Raw genomic sequence first — 15784 nt, 5'->3', positions numbered from 1 at the left:
AGAGAGAGAGAGAGAGAAAATGGCCGACGTCCTTTGCATGTGTAATAACAAAGAAATCTTGCCTTTTTGCAAGTATTTCTTCTGCTGTTTATCAAAATAATCAAGTAAGCTGTTATGCCATTTTGTTACCTGAAAAGATGTATGTATTACATACCATGTAATTTTTATGTAATTTACATAATTATAAAATACATTTTAATTACTGGTCGTGTACGCTGAATAGAATACGTAAAGAACCAGAAGTTCAGAGCTCAAAAAAGGTTTGAAACAGGTCAAGAATGGGTGTGCAAAGTGAACACTAACTCCACACTGAACTAACTATAAGCAGTTGGCAATGGAACTGCGACAAGTGGCCACGTGAAGAAGGCTGAGTCTGACCAACCGAGACAGACGGGACTGGGACGGATTCTGGAATGAGACCGGCTGACAAAGTATTGAGGACGCAAATAAAACTTTACATGATTTGGGGTGCTCTCCCTTAAAACTTTGCTCCATTCCAAATCACAGCAAGGCTTCATATGGCAAAAAGAAGCTAGAAAAAGTGAAGCATGTTTTGGAAAGAGAAGTGTGCTGGGCATTAGACTGCAGTATTGAAGATTCTGACCATAGAGAAGAAAAATTTGATAATGAAATTGTTAAGAAAACCAAATATTTTGAGGCCATGACATTGTTAATGACAGAAAAAGTGGCTAATGTAAGAGTACCTGAAAAAATTCAAATTTTAATCTTAGCCTCTTGGTCAAAAGAAAACATAATGTAAGAATTCAATGTTAGTGAGTATGTGCTTCGACAAGAAAGGAAACTGAAAACAGAAATGGGTGTTTTATCAATTACTAACCAAAAAGGGGGAAAGTTATTGCTGATAAGAGGTAAAGATTGTCACCGATTTCTACCAAAATTATGAATATACTAGAATGTTACCAGGAGCAAAAGACAAAGTTAGCATTCAGAAGAATGTTTATATGCAAAAAAGACTCATCATTTGTAACTTAAGGGAACTGCACTCTTGTTTTAAGTGAGAGAATCCAAACCTGCTTATGGATGTGGAACACATTGAAGAAATATACAAGAAACTTATAAAATTTCTTGCATGTGTCTCTGAAAACTAAGACTGCATGCTTAATTACTGCACTAAGCGCCCCAGTGATGACAAACTTTCAGAATTATTACAACAGAAATTAGCTTACAAAGATGCTGATAATGAAATTGACTTCAGCCAGTGGATAAACATAGATCATCGGGCAGAATTGGCAAAGCCATCTGCTACTGTTGATGAATACATAGACTTGTTGGTAACAGAATTACAGGCACTTAAACCACACTCATTTATATCTAAGTGTCAGTCAAAATCATTGAAAAAATTGAAAGAAAATCTAACTCTGGAAAAAGCAATTCTGTGATTGGACTTTGCTGAAAAGTACAGTTTTGTAATTCAGAATGAAATTCAGAGTTACCACTGGACAAGAAGCAGCTGTACAATCCATCCTGTGTGTGTGTATGTGCTAAATGAAGAAAGTAACTTGATAATAGTGAAGAACTGGTTTATAAGTGATGACACGGAACATGATGATGTAGGATTTGTAAATGCTGTCCAGAAAGAAACGGTTAAGTGGCTGGCACAACATTACACACTAGTAAAGATAGTGCATTATTTCACTGATTGATGTGCTGCTTAACAGAAAAATAGAAAATGGAATGACTGGATGATCAATTAACACCAGGATCAAAGAGCATAAGCGACATTGCAGGTTGGGGCAGGTGGAGAAATCGACCGTGACAGAGCACGCACTGAATGAGACCGACCACGTAATAAAATTCGACAACACGGAAGTTCTGGCTGTAGAGCAGCACTATCACACGCGCTTGTTCAGAGAAGCTGTAGAAATCTAAAAACACGCGAACAGTTTCAACAAGAAAGAGGAAAGCCTTAAGGTAAACGGATCCTGGCTTTCCGTACTGCAGCGAACGACCGTCGCAGGTAGCAAGAGGAGAACCGCACCGGAAATGACCGCGGAGAAGCCCTCGGAGGTTGGCGCGCCAGGTACATATAGCCTGCAGCCACGAGCTCGTCTCCAGTTCACCACTGGCAATGGAGGGTGAAGCTTTGACAATGCCAGCCACTTGTGCTGGCGAAACGTCAGAAAAATCATTAGATGAACGTCGGCCGAAGAACCCGAGACAGAAGCCAATGGGCAGTTTGTCAAAATAGACACTGTTCATTGCTTTTTTGCTACTTGCCACGGTAAATCTGTGTGCGATGGTTTGGGAGGAACTATAAAACATATATTAAGAAGAGCTAGTCTTAAACTGGCAGGTGATGCACAAATAATAGCTACATCTGGTGTTTTTCGATTTCTGCAAAGCTAATATTGACAAACGTTTTTTCACTTCTTAGAGGAAGTCAATGTAGATTTCCTATGCAAGAATCTTGAGAAGAGATTTTGGCAACCCGCACAATACCTGGTACCAGGAATTTTCACCATTACAAACCACTTTCTTGTGTTTCTTTAGAGATTAGAAGAGTAACTTCTCCTGAAAAGCCTTCCTTAATTTTTTTATTCAATGAAAATGTCCCTCAATGGACATGCACTCGTCCTCAACAAAATTCTTTTGTAGCAGCTGTATATGATGACAGGTGGTACTTTGCCTTCATCAGAAATGTGTGTAATGAAGAAGGTGACTCTGAACTACTTTTTCTCCACCCACCTGGAACAGGAGTCACATTATTTTGGCCTGAGAAGGAAGACCCTTGTTTTGTGCCTTTGGAAAACATTTTATGTGCTGTTGGTGTACCCAAATCAACATCATTAGGCAGAATATATTACTTTAATGAAAAGCATGTGTAATTAACAAAATATAATTTGTCACAGTGGATTAAAAACAGAGATGCTCTTAAGAAGTTTCATTGATAGTTTCAGGGATCTTCACTGCTTAACATCTGCGTTTTAAATTAGCAATTGTGTTGCTAGAGTAATTGTTGTTTAAAGATGCTATTTTGACATCATAAATAAAGTTAAACCTTGTAATGAAAATGTCTCAATTAAGTTTATAACTTTTGGCTCTATACTTCCATGAGGCAGCCTTACTATAGGTTGTCAGTTTACATAATCTCATTTGAATGACCTTCTGAACAGTGATGTGATATATGTTAAATCAACATCCAATATGAGATTTTCACTCTGCAGCAGAGTGTGCACTGATGTGAAACTTCCTGGCAGATTAAAACTGTGTGCAGACCGAGACTCAAACTCGGGACCTTTGCCTTTCGCAGGCAAGTGCTCTACCAACTGAGCTACCCAAGCACGACTCACGCCCCATCCTCACAGCTTTACTTCTGCCAGTACCTTGTCTCCTACCTTCCAAACTTAACAGAAGCTTTCCTGTGAACCATGCAGAACTAGCACTCCTGAAAGAAAGGATATTGTGGAGACATGGCTTAGCCACAGCCTGGGGGATGTTTCCAGAATGAGATTTTCACTCTGCAGTGGAGTGTGCGCTGATGTGAAACTTCCTGGCAGATTAAAACTGTGTGCTGGACCGAGACTCGAACTTGGGACCTGCTGTGAGAACGGGGTGTGAGTCGTGCTTGGGTAGCTCAGTTGGTAGAGCACTTGCCCACGAAAGGCAAAGGTCCCGAGTTCGAGTCTCGGTCCGCACACAGTTTTAATCTGCCAGGAAGTTTAACATCCAATATGTCTCAAAACTCAGAAGGCTTCTTGTTTTTTTATAACAACAATAGAGTTTCAATAAAAATAAATCTTGTATCAACTGTCAGAAAGTGTCTTACAAATTTAAAAATCATTGTTTGGACCACAACAGCTTAGGTTGATTTTCTATATTCCCATAAGTCAAAAATAGTTCTTAATTTTTTTCCAATAAAAATACTTCCCCTCTGTGACATCTGGGGAAATATGACAGTGATATGTTGAATATAAGATACTTTCTGTTATTATTATTATTATTATTATTATTATTATTATTATTGTCTGAAGTAACGCAATCCAAATGAAAAACTTCAGTTGAGGCATTTACGTTTGTAAAAAAGTTCCATTTTTTCCCCTCAAACTACATAATGTTATGTGGAGAAGTTTTGCATTGACTATTGCCATACAGAAATTAGCAAGTAGGAAAAGTTTTGTGAAAATCTGAAACAGTCGATGTCGGGTATGAATGATCTTTCTTAGAATAATAATAATAATTATTATTTTTTCATCACAACACAAAGTATTGTGATTTCAGTTTTATTTGTGTGTCCATTCATAGAAAAACCCATTAATAATTTTATTTTATTACAGTGTGTACTGTCTTGGGAATTATTTAAGACCAATTATAAGTTCCCACCAGGTAGGAGAAACATGATATAAGCATTTTTCCAATGTGTCTGTACTTTTTCTGGAAATTGGAAGGTGACAAATATTAATTTTTTTATATTGTTCTTTGTAGCTTTACTGCTTAAATAATTCCATGTCAGTTACATATGTGGTTCTCTTAACTAATGATAAAATCCAAATCAGAAGCTTCATAAACCATTTATGTAGATAAGTAACATTTTGCATTGACTTTCTTGCAGGGCTGACTTATCAGAATATCACAACATTTAAAATTCGATATAAAAAAGTTTTAGTCTGAGAGCAAAAAGATTTTTCACAGATTCTTATGTTATAAGTATATAAGCAAATGTGCAAAGTTTCATGAAAGTCTGAGATGACAGGTGACATGACTTACGTGATTTGATGTGGAATGACCCTGTCTGCATTTTTTTTATTTTCTCCCTTCATCATTTAAGTTTAACATTTCATGAGTTCTCCAAGGAGTCATACTGGGGCTTTGTTATTTTTTCTAACTGTTCCTCTGCTGCCTTAAACTGATTCTTGCTTAAATGTTAATGCTGAGTATGCAAATATTAATGGTATTGTGATAAGTGAGATTTTAAAAACACTAGAAAATACAAGATTTCTCTCATGCACAGAAACCCAAAAAAAGAGTAGCACACACAGAAATGGTCTGTTTGCCCTTCCACACTGAAGTCCTTAGAAAGGAGAAAGGATGCTCTCAGAAAGCTTTTGGTCCCCAGTCTTTCTTCTCAGCATGGCACAGGTATGAGAAGAAACCTCCAAGAAGGGTGAAACTCAGAGATGCAGTACCTGTATGTACTGTTTTTCTTCTGAGTGATGGCACCAGTGTTGTTTTTGCTATGCCAAATGACATGCATACTCTCTACCATACCAATTTTCTTCAGTTATTATAAATATTCTCTGCTGCTAGAATTTCATTTATAATTTCCTCTTTTTTCTGTCAAATTTGTTGTGAAACCTCTCTTAAGTTTTTGAAGGTATTGTTAAATATATATAATAATGTGAAACATTTTCTGATGAGGAAAAGTTTAAATACTGGTTATACAGTTTGTTAAAAAAAAAAAGGGGGGGCAGTGGGATCAGCAGTATTCTCAACACATGGTGGACATCATGTGACAGTCTCTATTGGAAAAACTAACTGAAATCATATGATAACTTGAGGAATTAATGTTGATGCCTGCTGTAACTGAAAACACATTTTTTTTAGTGAGAATGAAATTATTCCAAAGAGACTAGGAAAATTAGACTCATTTTTCTACAGTTTTGGTAGCTATATTTTGATGTCACAACATTGCTCTTTTTCATGTTCATACAGCTTGCACGGAACTGCAACTCTTTCTATTGAGCCATGCACCATCTGTGCAACTCATTCTACTACTTATATGCGGCAAAGCACAGAACGGATGGAACATGCACCATAAGCAGCTAAATCTATTAATAATATGGCTCAGTTTATTAACCCCCATACTTGTCTCATTTATTGACTTCTGTTTCAAGAGGAAAAAATGTAGGTTTTGATGTGTGAAAAAATTATAAACTTAGCATACAAAGTTTGCTTTGTAAACTTGCCATATAAAATTTGCATTTTCTCTGGCATAAATCTCATGTTTGTTGTTGTCTTACACCTCCTCATTTTTTTACATAAGTAAGAGTTTGAGATTTAAGTCACTTGTTCAATGGAAGAGTTACGCAACTTATAAATTCAGGAAAACTTCTTGACAAAAATAGATATGGAATTCAGAGTTTTGGTTTCAGATAGTCTTGATGAAACAGAGATAAAATGTTTTTCAGTTACTTTTTCTATGACTACGTACCTTAGAGTTAAACAGTGTTTGCCCTACAAATTTTTTTCTTGTAACTTCAGTTTGTGTCAAATTATTCTGGGTGTGCTGGCCTACCCAAGGTATTTTACACTTAAATTCCCGACAAGACCAGGTTGAAATTAGTTCAAGAAACGTTATGAGGTGCTAGAATCCATAAAGTTTGGTCTTGATGAGATAAATATTAGATAGATCCTCATATCAACACTAGAAGAAGAGTAAAAGCTGAGTTAGGGAAGTATGTTATTGCACAAGCTCCACACACAAAATTCCTCGGTATATGGGTGGATGAGCACTTGAGATGGGAAAAGCATCTAGAAGTTTTGAGTAAAAAATTAAGTAAATGCTGCTATGTGCTAAGAATGCTTCGGGAATGCTGCAACACTGAATCATTGCTATGTGCCTATTATGCTTACATGAACAGTTTGCTTAGATATAGTGTGATCTTCTGGGGAAATACAGGTACGGCAAAACAGTCTTTCAAACTTCAATAAAGGGCTGTTAGATTAATGAAAGGGGTTCTCTGCAGAGTGTCATATTTAAAGAATTTAAAATAATGACTCTTCCTAGCTTATACATCTATGAATGTGTATGCTTTCTGAAAACTCATCAGAAATTTTCAACATTAAATAATCATGTTCATAACCATGAAACAAAGAACAGGGATGATTTTCACAGAGACACCCACAAAGGAGCACTCTACCAAAAAAGTGTAAACTACCAGCCCAAAATACTTTTTAGTGCATTGCTTCTACAATAAAGAAAATTAAAGAATTTCATAAATTCAAGGTAGTTCTTAAACAATTTTAACTAACAGATAGTTTTTATAGCATGGAAGAATATCTGAATATGGAAAAGTAATATTTTTTATATATACAAAACTTTATACATACAAAACTTATCCAAGTTTTTGAAACAAATTAAAGATAAGAAACTGTATTGTAATTGACTACATCCATACAATGTATATTGTTAACGGATGAATAAAGAGATTGATTGATTTGATTCCCAAAGCAAAATCTTTTTTTTTTAATTTAGTTCATGCTCCCAATGACTGAGTCTTAAAAACCAAGTTAATTTAACTATCATGTTGTTAGCTGTGCCATTGGCATTTAGAAAACCAACTATTGGGCCTTAAAACTATTCCTACTTATTGGCACAAAAATTACTGTTATCATTTCCATAAAAACATTTTGTATTTTCTTTCCCCTATGAGGATAAGTCTCCCACAAACTATGGATCTTATATGGCTCAATGATACATACCATACCATACCATACCATACCATACCATACCATAGCAGGTGCAACCGCACTGGAAGGGTATCTGTCAAGAGCCCAGACTGATATATGGCTCCCGAAGAGGTGCATCAGCCTTTTCAGCAGTTACAGGGCTGACAGTTTGGATGACTGACTGATCTAGCTTTGTGACATAATTCTGTTTGGCCTTTGTTGTGTTGGTACCACAGCACAAATGAAAGTAAGGGAAAACCATAGCTGTTGTATTTCATGAGTCATGCAGCTCTACCGTACATCTGAATAATAATCTCATTTTCTAGGTAAAATATTTCTTAGCTAAAATGGTTCTCCATTTGGATCTCTGGGTGGGGACTTCTCAGAGGGATACTGTCAAAAAAATCTGCCTTTCTTCTGGCCAGTGTGTGGAAATACCCTTAATTGGGTATGTAGGTTATAGAGCTTGAAACATGAACTGGAAGTTAGAAATACTGGGAGTTACTGTCTTGCAGAAGTTTTCTGGTACACTTCATACATCGTTACTCCTAATCGCTCTATTTGGAATTCATGGTAGAGCACAGGGGTTTCTGACCACCAGATGTCCAAGGCTGCACTCTTCATGTTAGATTTGTCATTTATCAGCTGTTCACTGTTTCAGTTTCACATGTTTTCAAATTAAACTTCCTACCATTCTGATAATAGAAGAATCGCATGAGTCTTTTGTTGTTCTTATCTGAAGCTTGAAATAGCTCTTCTTATGGACTTTTTCAGATATCTTACTGTTGTGTTAATTAATTGGGACAAGAAATTTAAAATTATGTGCATTTTGTTTAGACAACTCATTATCATTACAGAAAGTATCTAGAGAGGGAGCCTCCTTGAGTTTTTTGTTAAGTTTGTCCTGTAACATGACACTTCATTTCCTTCAGACTTCAAGACTTTGATTTCAGTTTAAACATGGCCACTCATGAAATTTTGTGTAATATAGACATTTTTTTGTAGAGAGGCATCTCATGTTTTTAAAAGTACATTATTATAATTTCATTTTTAGTAATATGAAAATATAGAATCAATGACAAAACAATAGCAAATCATGTTTTCAGGTTTAGTTTCTTTTAAACGAGTTGCTAATAAATAATCGTCTCTTTCTGTGATTTTCTTTCTTGTTGGACATCATTGTGCCATATTTTACTTGTTTGTTTTGCTTTAAAACCACTTTGTTGATTGCTTTGATTTCAAATGACTTTTGGAGTTAAACTCATATTTCACTTTTTCCCTGTGATTACTGTAACATTATTCTGTACACTTGTCATGAGGTTTCCAGCAGCACTATGCTGCTAATTAAGTCACTGTAATCAAATAAAATTTTTAAGACTTGAAAGTAATTTTCAAAGTAGGAAAATTCTACATTCTTGTTATTGTAAAGTCAAGATGCAAGGCTTGTACACTTCAGACAGAATTTTTAGCTGTGGATCTTTATTTCATCTTCACTGTAGGCCACAAATAGTAACCGGTAGTTGTGATTTCATAGTTACAGTATGACTGAGTGTGATGATGAAGTGGAAGTTTTAAAGCACAGAAGAAAATATGGTTTCCCTTTCAATGGTGTTGGACAGACTGTACTCGGATTATTACAGTTTGTGATGAATAAGTTTTATTATTTGGATAAGGAAAAAAGGCATTCAAACAAAAGACAAAGAACAGATTCCATTATCAGTGATAACAAGACAAAAATGTGCAAGGGGATAACATATTGTCATTCATTTGGAAGTGGGAAAGAGAGATAAACATAAGATATTGTCCACCTGCACACAGATATCGCAAGATATTCAGCACAACAAGATGTACTTCCTAACAGGTAGCCACTTGCAAATACTGTGTTCAACAACTTCTATACCCTTATTATATCAAAACTTGATGATTCTAATAGCCTCAGATTTCTCATATTGATAAACATATGATACTGATTAATGATTCTTGTATTTAACAGCATAATTTTCATAATTTGACTAAATTTTCAGGCGGATTGGTTAGTGTGGCCTCCAAGTCAGTTCATTAATTTCTACTTCGTGCCTCCAACTTACAGATTAATGTATGTCAACTTTGTCACAACGCTGTACAATGTTTTACTGTCATATATCAAGCATGAAATGTGATACAAATCAGGTAAGCATCATACACAGCTTTTAATTTCAGCATGTAATGTAATAAACTACAATATATGAAATGTACTAAGTCAAGCTCACGTGATGTAAATTTAAATTACACGCTTTGTGGCCCTTAGAAGCATATAATATAACAAGCATGTGAATAATGTGTTGGCAGGCTAAGTGAGTTGTGTAGATCATTAACATCTCACAGTGTAATACACTGTTGCTTCTGGCTATTATGAGTTAATTGAGTCATGTAAATCATAAACATATCACACACTAGTGTTCTGCTGGTGTTGACAGCATTATAAAACATGCACTGAGAACAAAGATCAGACACTAAAATTGTTATTTGCTTGGTTAATAGGTATTTGATGATAGGCTGGCATTTCAAAAATTTCAAACTATAGGCCATAATGACAGTATATTCAGTTTTATATTTCTTACTGGATTTGATTGTATCATATCATGAGAGAAGTTACTGCACCTACGTCATCTCAAGAGCTTAGAACCAGAAGTTGCTAACCACAGAATACAGATTTAATGAGAGCTAAACTGTGTTGCTAAATTTCCATGTGTAAATATATCTTCATAAAGTTCAGATAATGGAAAATCCAGGATGGAATCATGACAATGACACTTTTCCTTTTAAGGTTCATAACTCATTCAATTCTTAGATTTGCCAACCTCAACTTTAAAAATGTTACCATTTTCTTTGCTTGCTAAAATATGAGGAAAATTTTGAAAAAACTTCAATTTGGTCCATTATGAAAAGGCTAACATCTGTAATGAGTTTTTGCTGTATACTCATTAAAACTTTTACAGCAAAGTAGTTTTCAACATAATTTCTCCTCATAGTTTGTGAAGTGTATTAAAGCAGCCATTGTTTCATGCTTGGAAAAAGGTATTAGTGGCAGCCAAATCAGAGCTGTATGGAGATTGGTAAACTTGTGAGAAGTTTTCAAATTTTACTGCTTCTATGCAGAAACTAAATATGTCTCATTGTTTTGAAATATGCTTTTTAGTATAGGTTTATTAATGGTTCACTGACCATTGTGGAAATGGTCATTGTGTTCTGTACCATAAACTGAACCAAAGCACACTGATCCTGTCCCAAAAAGCCATTGACCACAAGCTTATTATAAGAAAATATATAGTGGTATTTCAAAGGTTCCCTTGGTTGACTGAAGCGAGTTCACTCCATAGACCACCATTTTCTCATTTTTCATGTACAGAACTTGTCTCATTAAATGTAACAGTGTGATAGAGAAGACAGTCATGTGTGCCTGCGAACTATATCAGTGTTGTGGACTGGCAAGACAGCCAATCCACTAGGAGGAAGCCGAAAGGCACACGTTTAAGCTCACGCAGGCTGGCGTGAGGTCTGGAACAGGACAAGGTAATGAGACTAGCAAAAATAGTACGTAACTGCTGGAATACTTAACTTTAATCCATAAATGGTGAACATCACTCTTGATGGTACATGTTTTACAGCATCAATAGTAACTGGTAATGGCGCCTTGCTAGGTCGTAGCAAATGACGTAGCTGAAGGTTATGCTAACTATTGTATTGGCAAATGAGAGCGTAATTTGTCAGTGAACAATCGCTAGCAAAGTCGGCTGTACAACTGGGACGAGTGCTAGGAAGTCTCTCTAGACCTGCCGTGTGGCGGTGCTCGGTCTGCAATCACTGATAGTGGCGACATGCGGGTCCGACGTATACTAACGGACCGCGGCCGATTTAAAGGCTACCACCTAGCAAGTGTGGTGTCTGGCGGTGACACCACAATCAGGTACATGAGAGCTAAGTCCATTCTATTAACGTTATGGTCATTAGTTAATTTGGGTACTCAAAACGCACGAAACTTCAGCAGTATTATGTTAGTTGGTGCAAATTGTTTGTGAAAAATGAGACAAATGACTACATAATTTAATTATTGTTAACAGTGACTTTCTGTGAATGTTTTGCTCAATTTTGTACAATTTCATTGGTAATTATAGACGTTTGCCCACTCCTTGGCAGATCATACACAGTGTTTGAAGACATTCTGCACTGTTGTCTCATAGCACTGTCACTCATAACATTCTCTCCAATAATCTTAATAAATTTTGTTGTAAATGTATTTGGGTTGTCTTCCTTTTTTACCCACAGACAACAAATGCTCTCTGTACACTTCAACTGACAGGATTATAAATTACATTGGCCATTACAAAACCTTTACTGCACCAGGCACAATGTCACAGTTATCTCTTTCAACTGCTTGGTGCATTACTACCAAAGCTTTACATTAGTGTGCAATATGGTCACTGTATCTCCTTTTTTCCCCATTCAGTATTCAGTCAGAACTTACTTTCCAAATTTCTCTCTTAGATGTATGCATTTTTAATTTTAAAAACCTCGGTTTTTGTCTCCTTTAGTGATATGAGCTGCTTCTGAGAGTGTAGTACTTGTTACAGAAAGTGCAGCATTAATTGAGATATTTAGAGCACAGAAATCTGTATAGGTAAGCATAAAAGTCAACTCACTGAAATTGCAACATGAATTTCTCATTAAGTAATTATAGTAATAATGTAATGTAACTGTGTAGCACTTTAATGCCTAGAGTACCGAATTAACCATTGCTTTTCCCGTATTGAAACAACTAAAACATTCAGCCATAATTGCATTAATTGGAAGAAAATACTAAATATTTTGTATTATACATTGAAAAATGTTGAAATTCTTGCACAATAATGCACACGGGAACGAAGCCTTTCGTGACAGCACTTACATATAGATCATTCTCAGTTTTCTTGCCGGATCAATTTGGGATAAAATCTCAAGCTTTTGGCGATATCCTGAGAAAATGAAACAGATTAGAGTTGGTCCAAATGACATTTTAGTCAGCCTGGATGTGGCATCGCTGCTTAAAAAAGTTCTGGTGGAGGACACTTTGAAAATGCTGGCGGATCTTTTTCCTCCTGAAACTTTAAAGTTGTTCCGGCATGTGATGACGACCACCTACTTCATGTATGGTAACAAATTTTGTGAAATGACAGACGGTATGGCGATGGGCTCTCCATTTTCTCCATCACTGACAAGCTTTTTTATGGAGAATTTTGAGGAACATGCATTAAATTTGGCTCCCCTCCATTCATCCTTATTTTATCGTTATGTTGACGATACATTTATGATCTGGCCACACGGCGCAGAAGCTCTTGAACAATTCATGGAACATATGAACAGCATACATTCGAACATCCAGTTCACTGTCGAGATGGAGAAGGAAGGGAGATTGCCCTTCTTAGACGTTTTGGTATGACGACAGGCGGACGGGTGTTTTGGCCACTCTGTATACCATAAGCCAACACATACCGATTTATACCTGAATGCACAGAGTTTCCCTCATCCTGCTCAGAAGAGAGCCATTTTGAACACGTTGGTATATAGAGCAAAAACTGGTTCTGATGAGGACCATTTAAGGTCCGAGATTAACCATCTGAAGTATGTGTTCTGAAAGAATGGCTATGGTGCCCGCAATATAAAGACAGTGTTCTCCAAAAAAAGGAAACGTGAAAATGCTGCACACTCACAGGATGAAACACCGATTGCGTTCTTCCTTTTTGTGGCGCTGTTTCCAGCAAAATAGGAAGAGTCCTGCGTAGATGTGGTATAAGACCGATTTTTCGTCGTCCTAAGAAAATTAAGGAGATGATGTGCCCTGTTAAGGACAATCTCAGCCTTAGGGCTCCTGGAGTTTATAATATCCCCTGCGAGTGTGGAAGCAATTATATAGGTCAGACCATTTGTACCGTTTCCGACCGCTGTGCAGAACACCAACACCATATTAAACATAGAGACTGGAGAAATTGGCAATTGCAGAGCACAGCCTCACGAACAAGCATAAAATATTGTTCGATGAAACAAAAATTCTGTCCCATGCCTCCACGTACAGGGATCCTTTTATTAAGGAGGCTGTTGAAATAGGAATGAGCCAAAAGAACTTTAACCGCGATAGCGGATACCATCTGAGCTGTGCATGGAAAAGAGCCCTTGATGCAGAGTAGCAGCAAAGATGTTCCTTCCAAGGTTTACGTTCCAATGGAAGTGGTGGCTCCACCGGCACACACATCGACACCATCTGCGATAGCAGTACGTAATCACCAACCAATCACAAGCCAACCAATCAGAAGCAGTCCACAGGCTATAAAAAGGCTACCATAGCAGCAGAGAAGACAGTCAGTTGCTCCTGACGATGACAATGGAGGATATCATCAAAAGCTTGAGATTTTATCCTGAATTGACGCAGCAAGAAAACTGAGAATGTTTTAAATAATTCACATATTTCATGAAGAGCTTCTTGCCAAACCTGCCAAAGGTATGTTCAGAAGTTCGCTATATGTTTGTATCAGTTATAGTGTTTTAAATATTGTTTGTATTACATCTAGATTTTGCATTATTGCAGCAGTTTTGAACTGGAATTTAAGTGCTCTCAGTTACCGGTGAAATCTTCAGTATCAGGCTGCAAGAAAAATGCAGAAAGCAAAACCTTGACATGCCTTGTGAAGGCTTTTGCTCAGTAAGCTGAGATGAACTCTAGAGGAAACTAGGATTAATTGGCAACCCATAAAACTACATTAAGGTTATTTGATTGCTGCACAACAGTGCGAAAGGCTGTGTTCTTTCCAGTAATGGATACTGAAAATCATTTGAATTTGTGATATGTGATAAAACAGAGATATTTGGTCACCCCACCATTTGCAATATTTATTGGTGCAATCATTCATCTTGTCAAAGCAAGTACCACAGAGTATAGAAATATAGTGCAGGACTAACTGAGGGTTACTCAACCTAAAAGGACTTAAGTTCCAGAAAAAGGTATATTCTACTAATGGTATTGAATGCATAACACCATTAATAATGTTGTTTTGGTTAGCTCAGATGATGATCTACAGGCCATTCTGAATGTCTTAAACAAACCTTATAAAAGCATTGACATACATTAAAAGGCACATATACTGTATCACCCTACTTCTACTGCCCAAGCAATGCTTCCCACCTTCACAACAAACAGTGAATTCCTGCAGAGTTTAGAACATTTTCCCGACCTTGTTGGCAACCATCTTTTAGAGGAATAAGTTGTTTGTTATATAAAATTAGTCTGCAAAGGGCAATTATCTTTGTGCAGCTAGTACATAATTATTTTTTAAACCAGAAGCATGACACTAACAATAGTTCTTAAGCTCTTTGTGTGGACTGCAGTAGCTGCAAAAGAAGATAAATGACTTTCAGTCTAAAGACACTGTGCACATAGATCTGAAGGCCCATTGCAAATTACAGATTGTGAGGATGAGTTATTCTTTCCACATATTAGAGATGTTAAGAACAGCCACATTATAGTGGGATATTAATTTTTTATTTTTTATTGGATTTGCAGACAGTACCATCACGACATCATAAGGAATACTTATATTGAACAAGGGGTGTGGTTTTACTGCATACTGTGCCAGTGAAGAGAGCAGTAGAAGGCAGATGTCACTAATGTATGAGACCAGTCAACTGAGAGCCCATGTCCGTGATGCACAATCACATGCATGCGTTCTAACATACATTTGCTTGAACAATAGTGGGATAATTATCAGATGAATAAATAAAATTGCACTCATCACAGTGACCAATGAATATTCTGTTCTGAGTACAGTAGAACATATTATACCTGTTCTCTCAGTTATAGTTACTGGAGGGACAACAGTACATGAAGATAATTTTACTTGAAAATTAACACAACAGAAATTTTCTTTAATACTGGTACATGTTGTGGTTCATAAATAACAACCAATCATTGTTGGCTACTAACAAAAAAAAACTTAATCTTAGTCTTCACTAAGTATCATTAAAGAAGACATCTATAATGAAATTTGAATATGTCTGCAACTTTTGCAATCTGTAATGGTAGAATTTTCTTTTTTTGGGCATTTGCAATGGTTGAAAGCAGCCAATGAGATAAAATCAGTATTATGTGGGAAAGTTTTTTAAAATTGCACTTCATAGCATGTTTAAGTGGATTTGTGTGTGCGTGTGTGTGTGTGTGTGTGTGTGTGTGTGTGTGCGCTCCATCTCCTGCCCTGCATTCATTCCCATTATTTCTGCAAATTGTTCATGAATGTTTGTTGCAATGGGCAGTGGAGTAACTTTTTATCACTGCATATGTGATGGCCATACCTTGCAAATGTGCTAATGAAGT

At 36.5% G+C, this 15784-nt stretch overlaps 1 protein-coding gene and 1 non-coding gene across 2 annotated transcripts in view; both read left to right on the top strand.

Moving 5' to 3' along the window:
- The window catches only part of LOC126178507 (mpv17-like protein 2), a 41069-nt gene extending 25845 nt beyond the window's left edge, over nt 1-15224 (top strand). The window contains exons 3-4 of the mRNA XM_049924538.1: nt 9432-9576; nt 14978-15224. Of these exons, the coding sequence (XP_049780495.1) occupies nt 9432-9566 (135 nt within the window). The 3' untranslated portion in view covers nt 9567-9576; nt 14978-15224. The remainder of the gene's footprint in view (nt 1-9431; nt 9577-14977) is intronic.
- Trnas-cga (transfer RNA serine (anticodon CGA)) lies at nt 3583-3658 on the top strand. The gene has a single exon. It is a non-coding gene; the product is annotated as a tRNA-Ser (tRNA).
- Nucleotides 15225-15784: the final 560 nt, after the last annotated feature.

Source organism: Schistocerca cancellata, chromosome 1 (genome assembly GCF_023864275.1).
Source record: "Schistocerca cancellata isolate TAMUIC-IGC-003103 chromosome 1, iqSchCanc2.1, whole genome shotgun sequence".
Classification (NCBI taxonomy): Eukaryota; Metazoa; Arthropoda; class Insecta; order Orthoptera; family Acrididae; genus Schistocerca; species Schistocerca cancellata.
Note: the sequence above shows the minus strand (reverse complement) of the source record. Positions and strands in the feature narration are given on the sequence as shown.